This window comes from Cyprinodon tularosa, unplaced genomic scaffold (genome assembly GCF_016077235.1).
Source record: "Cyprinodon tularosa strain WSP-4 unplaced genomic scaffold, ASM1607723v1 ctg177, whole genome shotgun sequence".
Taxonomy (NCBI): domain Eukaryota; kingdom Metazoa; phylum Chordata; class Actinopteri; order Cyprinodontiformes; family Cyprinodontidae; genus Cyprinodon; species Cyprinodon tularosa.
In genome coordinates, this window is record NW_024038589.1 from 707,061 (window position 1) to 722,250 (window position 15,190).

Consider the following 15,190-nt stretch of genomic DNA (forward strand, 5'->3'; position numbering starts at 1 on the left):
GCACCATACTAAATCAACAACCTATGAGGAAGAGGACTTAAATATTAAACTTTCCAAATTTTATTATAGAAAACAAAACCAAATAAAGAAACTTAAACCCTTTCTACACCCCTTCTAAAAGTAAGTGGAAGAGTCCAACTAGGCCTCCATGTCAATGAGGAGATCCTTTGCAGCTGGGGCCTCCTTTCCTTCACTGGCTTCACTCACGACAGCTTCCCAGGAACTGGCAACTCAAATGAAAAATATATTGAAGTGCAGAAAACCAAACAAACAAGAAATGACAAAATGAGTCAACTGAATGTGTGCACCCAAATAGTTAACCAATGCCAAATCAAACTAAAAAAATAAACTACAGTACAGTAAAGTATAAGATTTAATGAAAGAATTACCAGATCATTTGTTGTGTTCTTTTTTTTTTCAGGGCAAAATAAAAGCAAAGCAGCCTCAGTCCATTCATTAGATGAATATGTTTATTTTGAAATTTCCAATTAACTTTAGACAGGCCATATGCATTACAATGCCCATACCTCGTGGGCTGCACAGTATCCTGTACAATGCCCAGGTCTGATATAAACTTTTTACCAATCTGACTGTATTGTCTCTGTATTGTGCCTTGAGACAAAATGTGTTATGAATTGGTGCTATATCAATAAACTGAATTAAATAAAAGACTCTTAAACCTTGAACCTTAACTCCCTAGATTTTGATCACACCTGTGTGTAATTCATGCTTTGATTTGTTTTGTTCCTTTTTGTAAATAAAACCTTCCTTTTTCTGACATGCATAGGAAACCCATTCCTCAAGCTTGTGCTCCATCCTCCAGAGCTCCATTTCATGCATCTAACAGTTACAGATAAAATGTTACTAAAGCAGGAAGAGACATACAGCTGTTAACCGCTACATTCATACTGAAGGCATTAAGTCTCAATTCCAATTTTTTTGAGAAATACAATTCTTATGCGTGGTTCCCATTTCAAAATATATGCGACTTTCATGTGATCTCTTGTGTGAACTTCATTCATTCATCTCTCGATGCGCAGTAGAGGATGCAATGACGTCACAAGTGAGCATGCTCTGTGTTTAACAAAGCAAACATGGATGCTAGTGCTGGAGCGCATCTTTCCCAACCTCAGCCTGTGCATTAACCACACAATCTTTTCCAGATGGTTGGAAATAAAGACTGGTCTCTGCGTTATTATGCATTATTATTATTATATTATTATTAATATATATGATTGTTATTTAAGAGTTTTTTTATATTAAAAAATATATATTTTTTCTTGCTGAGTATCTGCCATACTCAGCAAGATCCCAGGTGCAGGTTATGCAAAGAGTTCTCAGAAAAAATCCACCATCTCTTAGCAGGCTGTTAGACTCTGGAGGGAAAGGAATCCATGGAAGATCTTAGTGGCTAATAGAGTACAGAAACATCTGTGCAGAATCCAAACTTAAGACCCCCCAGGTCAGAATGGGAGCCACCTCCCAAGGTGGTGGAGAATTAAATGTGAGTTAATTGTGAATAGTCCCACAGATTCTCATCTTCATACTTCGGACCCTGTGCTGACACATGGCACTGAATGTGCAGAAATAAACAGTATTTCCTCACAACCCTGAAACATCCTGCCTAAAATGGGTCAAAAGTTCAATACTTTCACCCTCGCAGAAGGCCCCTCGCACTAAGCTAAATTCGAGGTTTTCTGCTGGAGGTTTCTTCCTGTTAAAAGGGAGTTTTTCCTCTCCAGTGTCACTATATGCATGCTTGGTGTGAAGGATTGCTGCCAACTCAATGAGTTGAAGCATCACCTGGTTTTCCTTAGAAAACTTTGAACCAGTCTGACTGTATGATCTGGTTGAATTGTCTCTATAAAGTGCCTTGAGATGACATGTTGTGAATTGTTGCTAAATAAATAAAACTGAATTTAATTGAATTTTATACCATCCGCCAATACTTCCTCACACATTCAACAACTTGGCAGCAAAATATAAATGTTTTGGCAGCTCAAGCTCCTGCTTCAGTGATCGGTAAATGTATTTTTTTTTGTTTGCTGTGTCTTACCCATTTTCACACTTTATTTTAGACTTTTCTTCTTTTTTTCAAACCTCAGCTGGACACTGGTGACTTGCTTGGCTCCAGTTTTCATGTAAGATTATACAACCAGCAATGTGGTTTATTTATGGTAAATATACGTTAAAGCAGTATTGTTAGTAAAAAATGGAGCACAAAATTGATCAAATATAAGACAATAGGGTATTATAATTAAACTAGAAAGTCCTTGCATACAATCCGTGAGCTATAATCCATAAAGTAAGAGTATTTGACTTTAAAAATGATTTAAAGGTAGAGCAGAGGATGTTCTTTATCAGTCCAGATCATCAAAATAAGTGGTCCTCCTAATTGTCAATCGTTCTGGTGATAGGTTTTTGTAAGGCCGTCCTCCGTGCTCGTCCCTATTTTCACTTACCTGTGGTGAGTCTGACATAGTGGAAACATTTCAAATCTTCTTTTGGAAAGTAAGCTTGTATCAGCGATGCAAACAGCAACTTTTAAACAGAGCGTGCACGAGGAGAAAATGGGCTAAAGCATGTTCACATGTAAGTTTTCAGGTTTGAGTGCCTTAAAATATGTGCAAATGTGTCTGTACCTGCAGATTGACTCATCAAAGAAGGCCCAAAGATATACAGTATACTGTAGAAGGGCTGAAACTAAACATTATTTTGCTAATCGATTAATTTGTTGATTATCTTTTAGATTAATCGATTAATTATCAGCTAGCCAAAGGTTCCTTAAACATTATTTTTTACAAAATTAAAAGTGAAATTAAAACTTTTCCATTTGAGGAGTTCTGAGAGCATTTTGATGGACGAAATTGTTTTTAATTTTCTTCTTAAATGCAAAATACTTTTATATATTCTTACAGACTCTATTTCTTAGGGTCTCTATAATATATATATATATATATAAATAAATAAATATAGAACTTTATGGACCTCACAATGGCGAAATTCCCTCTCTTCATCCCCTTTGGGGACCAGCGCCCGGGGAGCAATCAAGGGTTAAGAGTCTTGCTCAGAGACCCAGAGTGGTAGTCTGTGGGAGATGCTTTCGAACTTACAACCTTCGGATTCCATGCTAGATACTATCATTTAAATCTTTTTTTTGATGGCTCTTCTTGTGAGTCGTAAAGATGTATATAAAGGTCATCATAAATTGCACATGCTATTATTAAGTATTAAACTATTAAACTAGTATTAAACTTCTTTTTTCATTGGGTGCATTATTATTAGTAGTATATGACTTATCCTTCTCCCAATTAGAGCACCAAAAAGCAGCTACCACGGTTACCCATTTTACAACTTCACGGCCCATCTATCATAAATATCCCTCTGCATTACATGTAAGTAAATAGTTCTTGGTTCTTAAGAAATCTCTATAAGTTTTGTGAAGGTGAGTCTAATCTTTTAAATTTGTTTCTAAATCAGAATATTTTTGCTATAGCTGCTTTTTAAATTTTGTTAAGAAATGAATACTCAGTGTTTAACATCTTGTCCTTTTTGTGTTTCCAAATTATGAAACATAAGTCTACTGGACCTTTTCTATAGGCTACAGTGTTCACATTCCTTTTTTATCCTTTGTTACGGTGACTTACAGCAAAGACGGTGGCTTTTCACACGTGTTGTTTTTACAAGAATAGGGGACCATTGAAATATGTCATTTAACACATGACTTTACCAAGAATGACAAGCAAACTTGTCAAAAATCATTAAAGCCAAGCAAAACCAACTGGTTTGTGGATGTGAAACAGAGACTGTTTTTTTGTTTTTTTGCTTTGTAATTTTTTTAGTGTATGGTCTCCTAGGGGCCAGTGTTACCATACTGTACCTTCCTTATCTGTTGCTACTTTCACTTCTTTTAGGAGCATTGACTCTTAAGAATGAACATGCACCAGATTTTGCGGATTTTTATGAATAATACTAATTTATTTACCCACTGAAATCACTTCAGATTTCAGTGGGTATATAAATCCCCTCATTTCAGTGGGATATTTAAATGACCTTCAGGTTAAGGCAGATCTAAATATAAACCGTATTAAAATCAGCTCTAAATAAGAATATAGTCATGCAGAAGAAAGTTAGTGTGAGGTAGTTTGGTCAAGGATCATTAAGGTGAACAAAAAAACAGCTTTAGCCACCGGTCCCAGATTTCTCTGATGTTTTTTATTTGGCACTTTTCACTCTCACAACCATCTCTATAGCTTCCAAGAGCTCATTGCTTCTATAACCAATTGGCAACAAACCTGAACTTGAGTCGGCAAAGCCACAATTAAACAGGAAGAAAAAAACAAAGTCTAAAAAGAGAAACAAGAATAAAATTATGAATCTAGTTTACAAGCTCATCTACACAATGAAAGAGTCTGTAAAATAAACACTGTGATACCAGATAACTCAAAAAGTTACTTTGAAGAAAAACAAACAAAGCATTACTCCAAAGGAAACCCTCTAAATGGTAGAACCCACCAATGACATCATCTAGCCAATTTAACAGGAAATAATGAGACAAAAAATTGGTGAGTTAAAAGGAAAACAAATACCATGAATATACTTTGAAACAAAATAAACAATTTCAACCAATAATCCAGAAGTAATAGCTTTAAACTGAACATATAAATAGAAGGAAGCTGCAACCTAATGCTTACACAAACAAACCCATGAACAAAGTAAGTGAATTAAAGTTGCAAAATAATGTTTAAATTTAAGCATTACGAATCGATAAAAATAAGGGACAAGTGGTGAACACAACCTGAACCACTTTGTCACAGTTAGACCCTTTCTTCTTTGTTCCCTTTCCATTGTATTCCTTGGGTAACATACATTTAGAGCAAGAATTTAAAGAAAACAAGAGCGATCTAATATTTTTTTTCCTACTCTTGGCCAAAAAATATGACATTTAATTCTATTATTTTGATATGTTGCTTTAAAATAATCCCCAGGACAAATGTTTCATAATAATTTAACGTTATTTAAAGGCACCAATGAAAGATGGATCTTTATGTTCTTTTTGGTCAATAGTGGTTTTAGCCTCTAATTCTAACATTAAAGCCATTTTATGTAATCTTTTTTTATTGTTAATTCATAAAAAGTATGGTTGTATGTTATATCCTGGATGATCTGATGATTGAACTTAGGAAGACTAGCCACTCCTACATAAGGGAAGGTAAGACAAGTTTATTTATCTAACAGATTTAAGTAGCGAGAAAATTTAAGGTGCTATACTGTACATGAGAAACAGAAAAGTACATTGTGGTCACATAGTAGCTGAACAAATAATAAAAGGGAACAGAAGTGTGTGATTAAAATAAGACAATTACATAAAAAAGATAGAATGATTAAATAAAAAAAACCCAAAGCAATCTTTATTTTCACCAGTTTCCCATTAAAGCTCTCCCTGCAAGCTGGAATTCAAAAACCATATAAATGTTTTTTTAGAATGATGATGTTAACGTTTCTTCTCATACTATATATCCTCAGATCTGAGCATTTTTTGTTGTTTTTCGGTATAGTTAGCCTGTGTTATGTTACCAGGCCTGTTTTATTTATTTGTGTTGAGCTGGTATGATGCTTATAGTTTGTTATTTTAATACAGTATGTTGTTTATGTGCTTTATCTTAAAGTCATATGGAAATCATATTTAAATGTCAAATCATTCTGGCATAAACATGTATATAAATGTAGTCTTTATCCGACGATATTGTCCCAAAATTTTGGAAATTTTTTATGTAAAAAAAATCCTGTCTTAAAATCTGTGTTTTTTTCTGTTATCTTGTGCAGGCCAGTTAGTTATGCGTCAGCTTGTACACCTAAATTCGGCCAATCATATATCAACGGTCATCTGTCAATCAAATTTTTTCAGTCATAGCATCTTGCTTCATATGTTGCAGCTAATATACGCAACGGTTGAAATAGGACATTAGAATCATTTCCTTTCTCATTGAGTTCCGTCCCAGTGTCCACAGGGATGGATGTCTGTGTCTTCAGCAGGCGTAGAGCTAACAGAACTGGCAGCGTTGCGAGGCAAGGGGTCAAACATGTACGGTTGTAAGCCTTCTACACCAAACCAAGCTTCTGCCGCCCTGGCGTCCTCTTCCACAACATCTTTGTGCCCGCTTTCGTCCTCTAAATAAAAAATGTATGCCGGAGGAGACTCATCCATGACCTCCAACACTAAACTCTCCTCTTGCATGTTTCAGCTGTCCATAGCGTTCCTTGATAGTGTTGTTTCTAAATCACCAATTTAGCGCTACTTGGTCCCAATGTAATTTCCCATTGGGAACCTACTAGCACTAAGTTGCTAACTGGTTAGCAAGATGCTTCCGACAAACCGGCTACAGTCAAACTTGCTTGCGAACCTTCCGCCACAACAATCCCGCCCCCTGATAATCGACCAATCACATTCACTTTATTCACTCGTGTAAAGTCGTGCACCAATAGCGAGAATTCTTAAAATGCAACAATTGGAACGGCCGTTTCCCTATGACTTTCAAGACATCTTATTGTACCGGATTTTCTATTAAGTGTGACTATATTGTTGAATTCACTTAACCCAATCCTAATTTTGTTAATTATTCACTCCAACCTGTGTACTTTTTGATTTGTTTTACATCAACCTGGAAGAGTTGTCAATCACCAATAGTTACCCTAATAACCAGATAACAAAGTTTTCTATTACTTTGATTTCAAGTTTCAGTTTTGGGAAAGCATACATAGGACAAAACAACATCGATCATGTTTTTAATTATAGGAGGCGGTGGATGGACATTGTGTGGGAGGTAGTGGGCCTGGGTCATCTCCCAGGCATCCAGCCGTCGGACATTGACTTTTTGAAAAATTGTCCTGAGTATCTTGTCACGCTGTAATAAATAGTAATCATCAGTGGTAACTGACTCCTCTAGTGTAATCCTTTTAGGATTAGCAGTCCTAATGATTACCAGGGTACCTGGAGCTCTGGTCAACAACCGCACGACTGCTCTCCTTATACTCAGCAGACGTCGGATGTAGACCTCAACAGGAAAAGAGCTGAAGTGAGCCTAGACACCAATTATTACAACAGTGTTGTTGCCTCCATCCACGCTGTCCAGTTCATTGGCAACTAAGTGTAATTGACTGACAAGCATCAGAGGAGAACGGAGGGGAGGACCATGGGAGCGGCATGTCACTAAGATGTTGTTTGTATAATCCAAGGCCAGAAAGGGTCCTGTTTTTGGAGGTTTTTTCTGGTCAAACTTCTTAAGATCTGAAAGTAACACAGAAAACAAAGCAGATTAGAAAGAAGTGTGAACCGGTTTGAATCTTGGAAAGAAATTTCTACTAGGCTTCTACCTGGTACTTTTGCAATTAAATATTCAAACCACTGTCTGATGGTGGAGTCTCCATACATGTGGACCTCCTTTCCTTTCAGGCACTGAGTTATTGCTTTGGCATTTTTGAACTGATGAACCTTGGTGCCATCTAGAGCCTGCCATGCATCTTTGTAGTAATAACCAGCAGGTCTGGTCCACAAACTTTTTCCTAAGAGGTAAGTGTAAATGTAATGAGTCATTTATAAATCACTTTTTTAGATATCAGTATTTGAAAATGTAAACTTATACTTTACCTGATACATTAGCAGGTACTGTTTCATTGGAAACTGGAAGGAATAAAAATGGCATTTTGTGATTATGTATGAAGAGCATTAACTTTGGCTTAAAAACAGCTGCTCTTTATTAATATATCTTATAGCTGATAATGTTTTTATTAATTGGCATTTAATAGGTTGTATAAAATACCAATTAATAAAAGATGTCTGCAGAAGCCATGTGTCAAATCTGATCACTTTTTCCTATTTTTGTTGGGCAAATCATTAATATATTGTTGCAAACTTACAAATATCACTTACCTTTAAGCTTTGGTAAGATAATGATTTTTGAGGATCCTGCTGACCGAATAGAGGCTTTCATGTTGACACCACTATAACAAAGCACAGGAATTACATAAAACTGTCAAAACTACACCACCGTTCAAAAGTTTGGGGTCACCCAAACATTTATGTGTTTTCCTGAAAAGTCACACTTATTCACCACCATATGTTGTGAAATGAATAGAAAATAGAATCAAGACATTGACAAGGTTAGAAATAATGATTTGTATTTGAAATAAGATTTTTTTTATATCAAACTTTGCTTCCGTCAAAGAATCCTCCATTTGCAGCAATTACAGCATTGCAGACCTTTGGCATTCTAGCTGTTAATTTGTTGAGGTAATCTGGAGAAATTGCACCCCACGCATCCAGAAGCAGCTCCCACAAGTTGGATTGGTTGGTTGGGCACTTCTTGCGTACCATACGGTCAAGCTGCTCCCACAACAGCTCGATGAGGTTCAGATCTGGTGACTGCGCTGGCCACTCCATTACCGATAGAATACCAGCTACCTGCTTCTGCTCTAAATAGTTCTTGCACAATTTAGAGGTGTGTATAGGGTCATTGTCCTGTTGTAGGATGAAATTGGCTCCAATCAAGCGCTGTCCACTCGGTATGGCATGGCGTTGCAAAACGGAGTGATAGCCTTCCTTATTCAGAATCTGTTTTACCCTGTTCAAATCTCCCACCTTACCAGCACCAAAGCAACCCCAGACCATCACATTACCTCCACCATGCTTAACAGATGGCGTCAGGCATTCTTCCAGCATCTTTTCATTTGTTCTGTGTCTCACAAACGTTCTTCTTTGTGATCCAAACACCTCAAACTTGGATTCATCAGTCCACAACACCTTTTTCCAGTCTTCCTCTGTCCAATGTATGTGGTCTTTTGCCCATTTTAATCTTTTTTTTTATTGGCCAGTCTCAGATATGGCTTTTTCTTTGCCACTCTGCCCTGAAGCCCAGAATCCCGCAGCCGCCTCTTCACTGTAGATGTTGACACTGGTGTTTTGCGGGTACTATTAAATAAAATGCCAGTTTGGGACCTGTGAGGCGTCTGTTTCTCAAACTAGACACTCTAATGTACTTATCTTCTTCCTCAGTTGTGCAACGCGGCCTCCCACTTCTTTTTCTACTCTGGTTAGAGCCTGTTTGTGCTGTCCTCTGAAGGGAGTAGTACACACGTTGTAGGAAATCTTCAATTTCTTAGAACAAGAATAGACTGTCCAGTTTCAGATGAAAGTTCTCTTTTTCTGGCCATTTTGAGCGTTTAATTGACCCAACAAATGTGATGCTCCAGAAACTCAATCTGCTTAAAGGAAGGTGTGTTTTGTAGCTTCTGTAACGAGCTAAACTGTTTTCAGATGTATGAGCATGATTGCACAAGGGTTTTCTAATCATCAATTAGCCTTCTGAGCCAATGAGCAAACACATTGTACCATTAGAACACTAGAGTGATAGTTGCTGGAAATGGGCCTCTACAGTATACACCTATGTAGATACTGTACCAAAAACCATACATTTGCAGCTAGAATAGTCATTTACCACATTAGCAATGTATAGAGTGTATTTCTTTAAATTTAAGACTAGTTTAAGGTTATCCTCATTGAAAAGTACAGTGCTTTTCCTTCAAAAATAAGGACATTTCAATGTGACCCCAAACCTTTGAACGGTAGTGTATATGTAATAGAAAATCTAAATTGTGACAAGAATCTCAGACCTCAGTTAATAGACTAAGTAACATATGGTCATTCATTATTTTAGCTTCACCATTGTTTACATTTATCAGTACAATTTTTTTTTTTTTACAGTGTTTGCTCTTTTTTGCATTTTTTAAATTGAAATGTTTATATATATGAAATTAAAGCTGCAGATTCCAGAATGGCTTCTTGTGTGTTTAGAGGGTTATGAGAATCACTGAAAACTTTCAACTTTTTTCCCAAAATCAAGTCCAGAAGCTTGAGTTTTAGTGAGACCAGAAGATAGGTATAAAAGGGATCTGTAGCCATAGATGAAAAAAAAAATAGATATTGACCATGCTGATATTAGCCTGGAATATATAAGCCTGCCCTTATAACCTCAATCCTATTTAAAAGTCACCTTTATGGTACAGCACTCAGCTGCTGTGCCTCCCTTGCAGCCAATTCCATTGACACACTGATTTCAATGGCTTTATTCAGAGTTAATTTGTCCTCAATTTTCTCTGAGCGGCCTCACTGCACAGCCCACAAACCAGCCGGTCACATATTGCATCCTTAAGCGTGTCTTCTGAAAATTCACAGTGCTCTGCTAATTTCCTTAGCGCAGCTACAAACATCGTCACTGTCTCACTCTCCTCCTGATTACATTTATAAAATCTGAAACGTTCAGCAATCATCAATGGCCTGGGTGAGAAATGGTCAGTGTTTTAACAATAACGTACAAAGCTTAGGTTCAAGTTTTATATATATATATATATATATATATATACATATATATATATATATATATATATATATATATATATATAGAGAGAGAGAGAGAGAGAGAGAGAGAGAGAGAGAGAGAGAGAGAGAGAGAGAGAGAGAGAGAACAGATAGATGAGCAAATTGAGGGATTTAGGGGTCAGGGCGGACGTTCGGACACAGCTGTCATGATTTAACTAAGGTCTGACCCAAAAATGCAGAAATCATAACAGAGAGACACAGATAAAAAGTTCAACGGGTTTTATTGAAGAGGTTAAGCTCGGTGAAGAGTCTCTCGGTAGTCTGCTCAGCCGGAACTGGAAGGCGAGGGGAAGACAGACTGTTAGTTCAGGCTCAGTGGGAATTTTGATTCGTTGATCTTGAAGGAGAGGATCTGTTTAATGACTCACGTTTCCAGAGAAGTGAAGGATCCTTGACTCCAATCTGTGTGTTGGTTTTCCAGAGTATGTCTGATTCGGTGGAGGGCGGAACAGGGTTTACCCAGAACTTGGACGGTGTAGATGGACAGAGACACTGATTGCCACTCAGATTTCCTACTGTACTTGAACGGGTCGTGGTGAAGATGATTTCCTTGCTCAGAGAGTAATTTCAACGTCCTCAAAAGGAGACTCTATCCAAACATCCTGTTTGAATCGCTCGCTCAGTTTAAGACTCAGTTGATCCCTCCTGGGAAAGGAGGTCCGAAAAGGTCCAGTTTGCAGGATGACTTCCTGCCGAGAGGCAAAGACAAAAACAAAGTTAAATCTCAGGGAGACAAGAACTCAGTCTTACTCAATGAAAACTCAGCTTGGCTAGAGTACCAAAAACTGGCAAACACTCTGGCGTCGAGGTAGTGGCAACCAGCAGCTTAAGAGCACTCCGATAATGAGGTAACCGTCAGCAGGTGTGTGAGGAGGCGGACCGGAACCAGGCACCTCCTGCTGGTGGAAGGGAGAACAACACAAAAGACAAACCCACAGACTGGAGTCCTGTTAACAGCCACTTTTTGTGCACAAGCTTCTTTTTTCTGGTGTTATTTTCTGTCTGTAGAGCTAGTGGTCATGATGGGTTATGGAAAAAGTTTATACTTCGTCCCATTCCTTTTCAAACAGTTTATTATGGTTTATGTATTCATTGTGTTGTGTTGTATTTACACATCTTATATTGTTTTGTTGTTCGAATAAACTGAACTGAACTGAACTGAATCTAGCCCATATGCAGAACAACTCGGAGGCAGGGAAAAAGTTCAAAGGTTTATTTACAAAGATGTATATTAATGAGTACAGGTCCCAGGTTAGGGGGACTGGTCAGGAATTGGTTCACCGCTGATCTAGAGAGGAGCAGAGCTGCAGAGAGGGGGGAACCTTGTGGGTCCAGCATCAGTGGACAGGCCGAGGGCTGAGGGCTAGCAGAGCTGAGTGCAGGCAGGAGGAGAACTGACAACTTGGCAGAGGCGGTCTGAGTGCCGGCAGGCAGGTTCCTGTTTGAGAACAGAGTGCAGGCAGGAGGAGAGCTGAGAGCTGGGCAGAGGCAGTCTGAGTGCTGGTGGGCAGGTTCCAGGTTGGGAACACAGTGCAGGCAGGAGGAGAGCTGAGAGCTGGGCAGAGGCAGTCTGAGTGCTGGTGGGCAGGTTCCAGGTTGGGAACACAGTGCAGGCAGAAGGAGAGCTGAGAGCTGGGCAGAGGCAGTCTGAGTGCAGGTAGGCTGATTCCTGATGAGCTTTCTCTCTCTCTCTCTAGAGAGAGCTGGGCTGAGACAGTCAGAGTGCAGGCTGGCAGACTCCAGGTTTTGCTCTCTCTCTCTCTCTCTCTCTCTCTCTCTCTCTCTCTCTCTCTCTCTCTCTCTCTCTCTCTCTCTCTCTCTCTCTCTCTCTCTCTCTCTCTCTCTCTCTCTCTCTCTCTCTCTCTCCTGAGAGCTGGGTTGAGACGGTGCAGGGCTTACTGTGTGCTTGAAGGCAGATCACAGACAGTCTCTCTCCTAATTTTCCTAATTTTCCTCTGAGGGCGGGCAGACAGGTGCTGACAGAGGAAGCCCTCCAGAGTTCAACAGAGAGCAGGCAGACAGATCACCGGCAGAGAAACTCTCCAGAGTTTCAGGTTAACAGGCTGGTTCAACCTGTGAGGCAGAGAGGAGAAAACAGGATCAGGTTCAGATCACAAAAAGTCAGAAGACTTAGACAGGCAGGTTGGCTCAGGTTTTGCTAACCGTTACTGGCAAACACTCTGGCGTTGGAGTGTTAGTTTCTTCCTCCTTAAGTAGGCCCAAGGCTGATGAGGAGATGAAAGACAGGTGTTGCAGGTGAGCACAAGCCCTCAGGAAGGGATCCGTGGCGCCCTCTGTTGGGCAGGCCTCTGGATCCCATCAGACAGCAGAAGCCCTCAGGAAGGGATCCTCGGCGCCCTTTGGTGGAAAAACCTCCGGATCCCAACAAAAACACTGTTGCAGTAATCAATTCGACTAAAAATAAACACATGGATTAGTTTTTCTAGATCATGCTGAGACATTTTGTTTTGTTTTATCTAATAAACGTTTGAACTTTCCTACTGACTGTCTCTCCTTGAATACTGGGTCCATCTGTCCTCGTTTCATGACAGAATGATCTGGCCAAAAAAGGACCCATCGGGGGACAGTCAGTAGAAGAAGGTTGTTTTTTCTTTTCGGGTTTGTTTTTTGGCTCTGTTCTGACATGCGGGAGGTTTGTTAATCTGTGTTTTTGTTCTGTGCCTCCCAATGTCAGAAGCCGGTGTTTTTTGTTTAGGTTTTTCTCTATGATCTGTGTCTGGTCTTGACCCCCCCCTACCCGCCATGCTTGGTTTACTTTTTTTTCGTAGTGTTTGGGCTTCTGGAATACGCCCTTGAGGGGGGGGCTCTGTCATGATCTGGCCTGTTTGCTCTCCCTTAATTAGTAATTCCTCTCACCTGCCGTTTTCCCTCCCTGCCTCAATCATAATTCATTCCTCTCACCTGTTTGCTGTGGTTTATATTCAGTTCAGCCTGAGCATTCAGTGCCAGATCATGGCTTGTCTTTCTGTTAGCCTGTTTGTTAGTTTTATTTCCTTGGTTCATGTCCTGGATCCTAGCTGCCAGTGGAAAGAGGGTTTTAGTGTCTGTCTGGTCTCCTGATTGTCCACTGTTCCTCCCCGCGGAGTCCTCTGGGTTTTTGGCTCATTATGGGGGGAGGTTCAGTTTTTATTCAGTAAGCCTGGCTCTAGGGAGGAGACCAGTTTAAAGTCCTGCTTCAAGTTCCGGTTCCACGTCCTGTCTCGGCTACCCTCTTCCACTGAGCCTGCCTGTCTGCACCTGATCCTGTCTGCTCCTGTGCATGACCACCTGGTCATGCTTCTGGTCCCAGTCAGACTCTGAACCCTCCTGGGAGCCTGTGGATGCTTGGAAGTCTGGATCCTGCCAACTGTTTCTGTTCCTGCCTGATCTTGATCCTGCCTGTTCCTGTCTGTTCTGGATCCCTCACCAGGATTGGCTTCCAGCATGACATCTGGGACTGCAGCACTGGGGACATTCGTGGTCTGGACTGTTAAACCAGGTAAGTGACCAACACAGATAATCTCAGTTGATCGTGGTCACTTACCTGTGTTTCTCCCCTAGAGTGTCTGAGATTGGGCGGTGCCCCGCCCCCCTGCCTGCAGTGTCCGCGAGCCACAGCTCCGCTTCTGTTTTGTTTTATTTAATAAACGTTTGAACTTTCCTACTGACTGTCTCTCCTTGAATACTGGGTCAATCTGTCCTCGGTTCATGACAGAGTATTATTAATGTTCTTGTTAATGATTTCAGAGAAGAAAGATTCTCTTGCATTTTTCAGTTTCAAGCTATATCTGTAAAGTCTCTCTTCAAGGATGTTATAGTTAACCTGGAGTTTTGTCTTTCTCCACCTGCGTTCAGCTTTTCGACACTCCCTTTTTTCACTTCTAACTGCTGGAGCACTTCTCCAAGGAGATTTTTTCTTTCCGGAAAATAATTTCACTTTAATTGAAGCAATGTAGGTAATGATGTCTGAGACTTTAGACTGAAAGTTATCTACTAGCTCATCTAATGAGTTGCACCCCAAGGTTGAATTAGCAGAGTAAGCTTGAATAAAAGTTTCTGTGGCATTTTCCTTAAAGGTGCGTTTTCTTATGATGTCCCTTTGGCTAAATGAGTCACTGGAAATGATGCCCTCAAAGGTAACAGAAAAGTGATCAGATAGGGCAACATAGGGCTGGGCGATAATTCAATAACGATATATATCGATCGATAGACGTGTGGCGCAATAGAAAAAAAGAGGGTCGATAAAAGTTCGATAAAAAAGAAACGCAGTTTTCCTTCCTTCTCATTGTAGCCTATCATGTAGGTTTATGCTAGTCACTGCTTCCTGCTGAACGTTGCCACATGATGTAAAATATAGTGGTTGCGCAGACAACGATAATAACATCATGCAGCGTCCGTTAGCGTGTCTAATGATCAATGAAGTTTTACCTGATTGATAACAAAACGGGAAAAAAATCTGATTATGGTGAACAGAGGCTACGTTCCCACTGCAGGCTTTGATTCTCAATTCCGATTTTTTTTGTGAAATCCGATTTTTTTTTGCGTTGCTGTTCATATTTCCAAATAAATGCGACTTGTATGTGTTGGGAGCTGGAGAAGTTCCATCTTTCTCCAGCAGAGTCCGCCATGGATCCTCCTGAGCTGAGCCTTCAACACACCTGAGGCGCATCTCATCATCAGAGGATCCACACTATAAAACCTGCCTTCAGACCTTGCCTCGACGCCTCAGTGTTAAATCCAGTTTGGTTAGCACCT

General features: G+C 39.8%; 1 protein-coding gene across 1 annotated transcript; it reads right to left on the minus strand.

Annotated features, from left to right (window-relative positions):
* Window positions 1-6,189: 6,189 nt before the first annotated feature.
* Window positions 6,190-8,019, minus strand: LOC119781463 (NXPE family member 3-like). The gene is made up of 4 exons (XM_038281943.1): window positions 7,931-8,019; window positions 7,649-7,681; window positions 7,375-7,563; window positions 6,190-7,288 (listed from the first exon to the last, which is right to left on the minus strand). Exons 1-4 carry the CDS (start codon window positions 7,989-7,991, stop codon window positions 7,083-7,085), a joined length of 489 nt encoding a protein of 162 aa, XP_038137871.1. The 5' UTR covers window positions 7,992-8,019; the 3' UTR covers window positions 6,190-7,082.
* Window positions 8,020-15,190: the final 7,171 nt, after the last annotated feature.

Coding starts and splice junctions, on each gene's coding strand:
- LOC119781463 (XM_038281943.1), bottom strand. CDS start 7,991: ATGAAAGCCTCTATTCGGTCAGCAGGATCCTCAAAAATCATTATCTTA. Junction 7,682..7,930: donor TATCTTACCAAAGCTTAAAG/GTAAGTGATATT, acceptor TATTCCTTCCAG/TTTCCAATGAAACAGTACCT. Junction 7,289..7,374: donor TTTAATTGCAAAAGTACCAG/GTAGAAGCCTAG, acceptor TGTTACTTTCAG/ATCTTAAGAAGTTTGACCAG.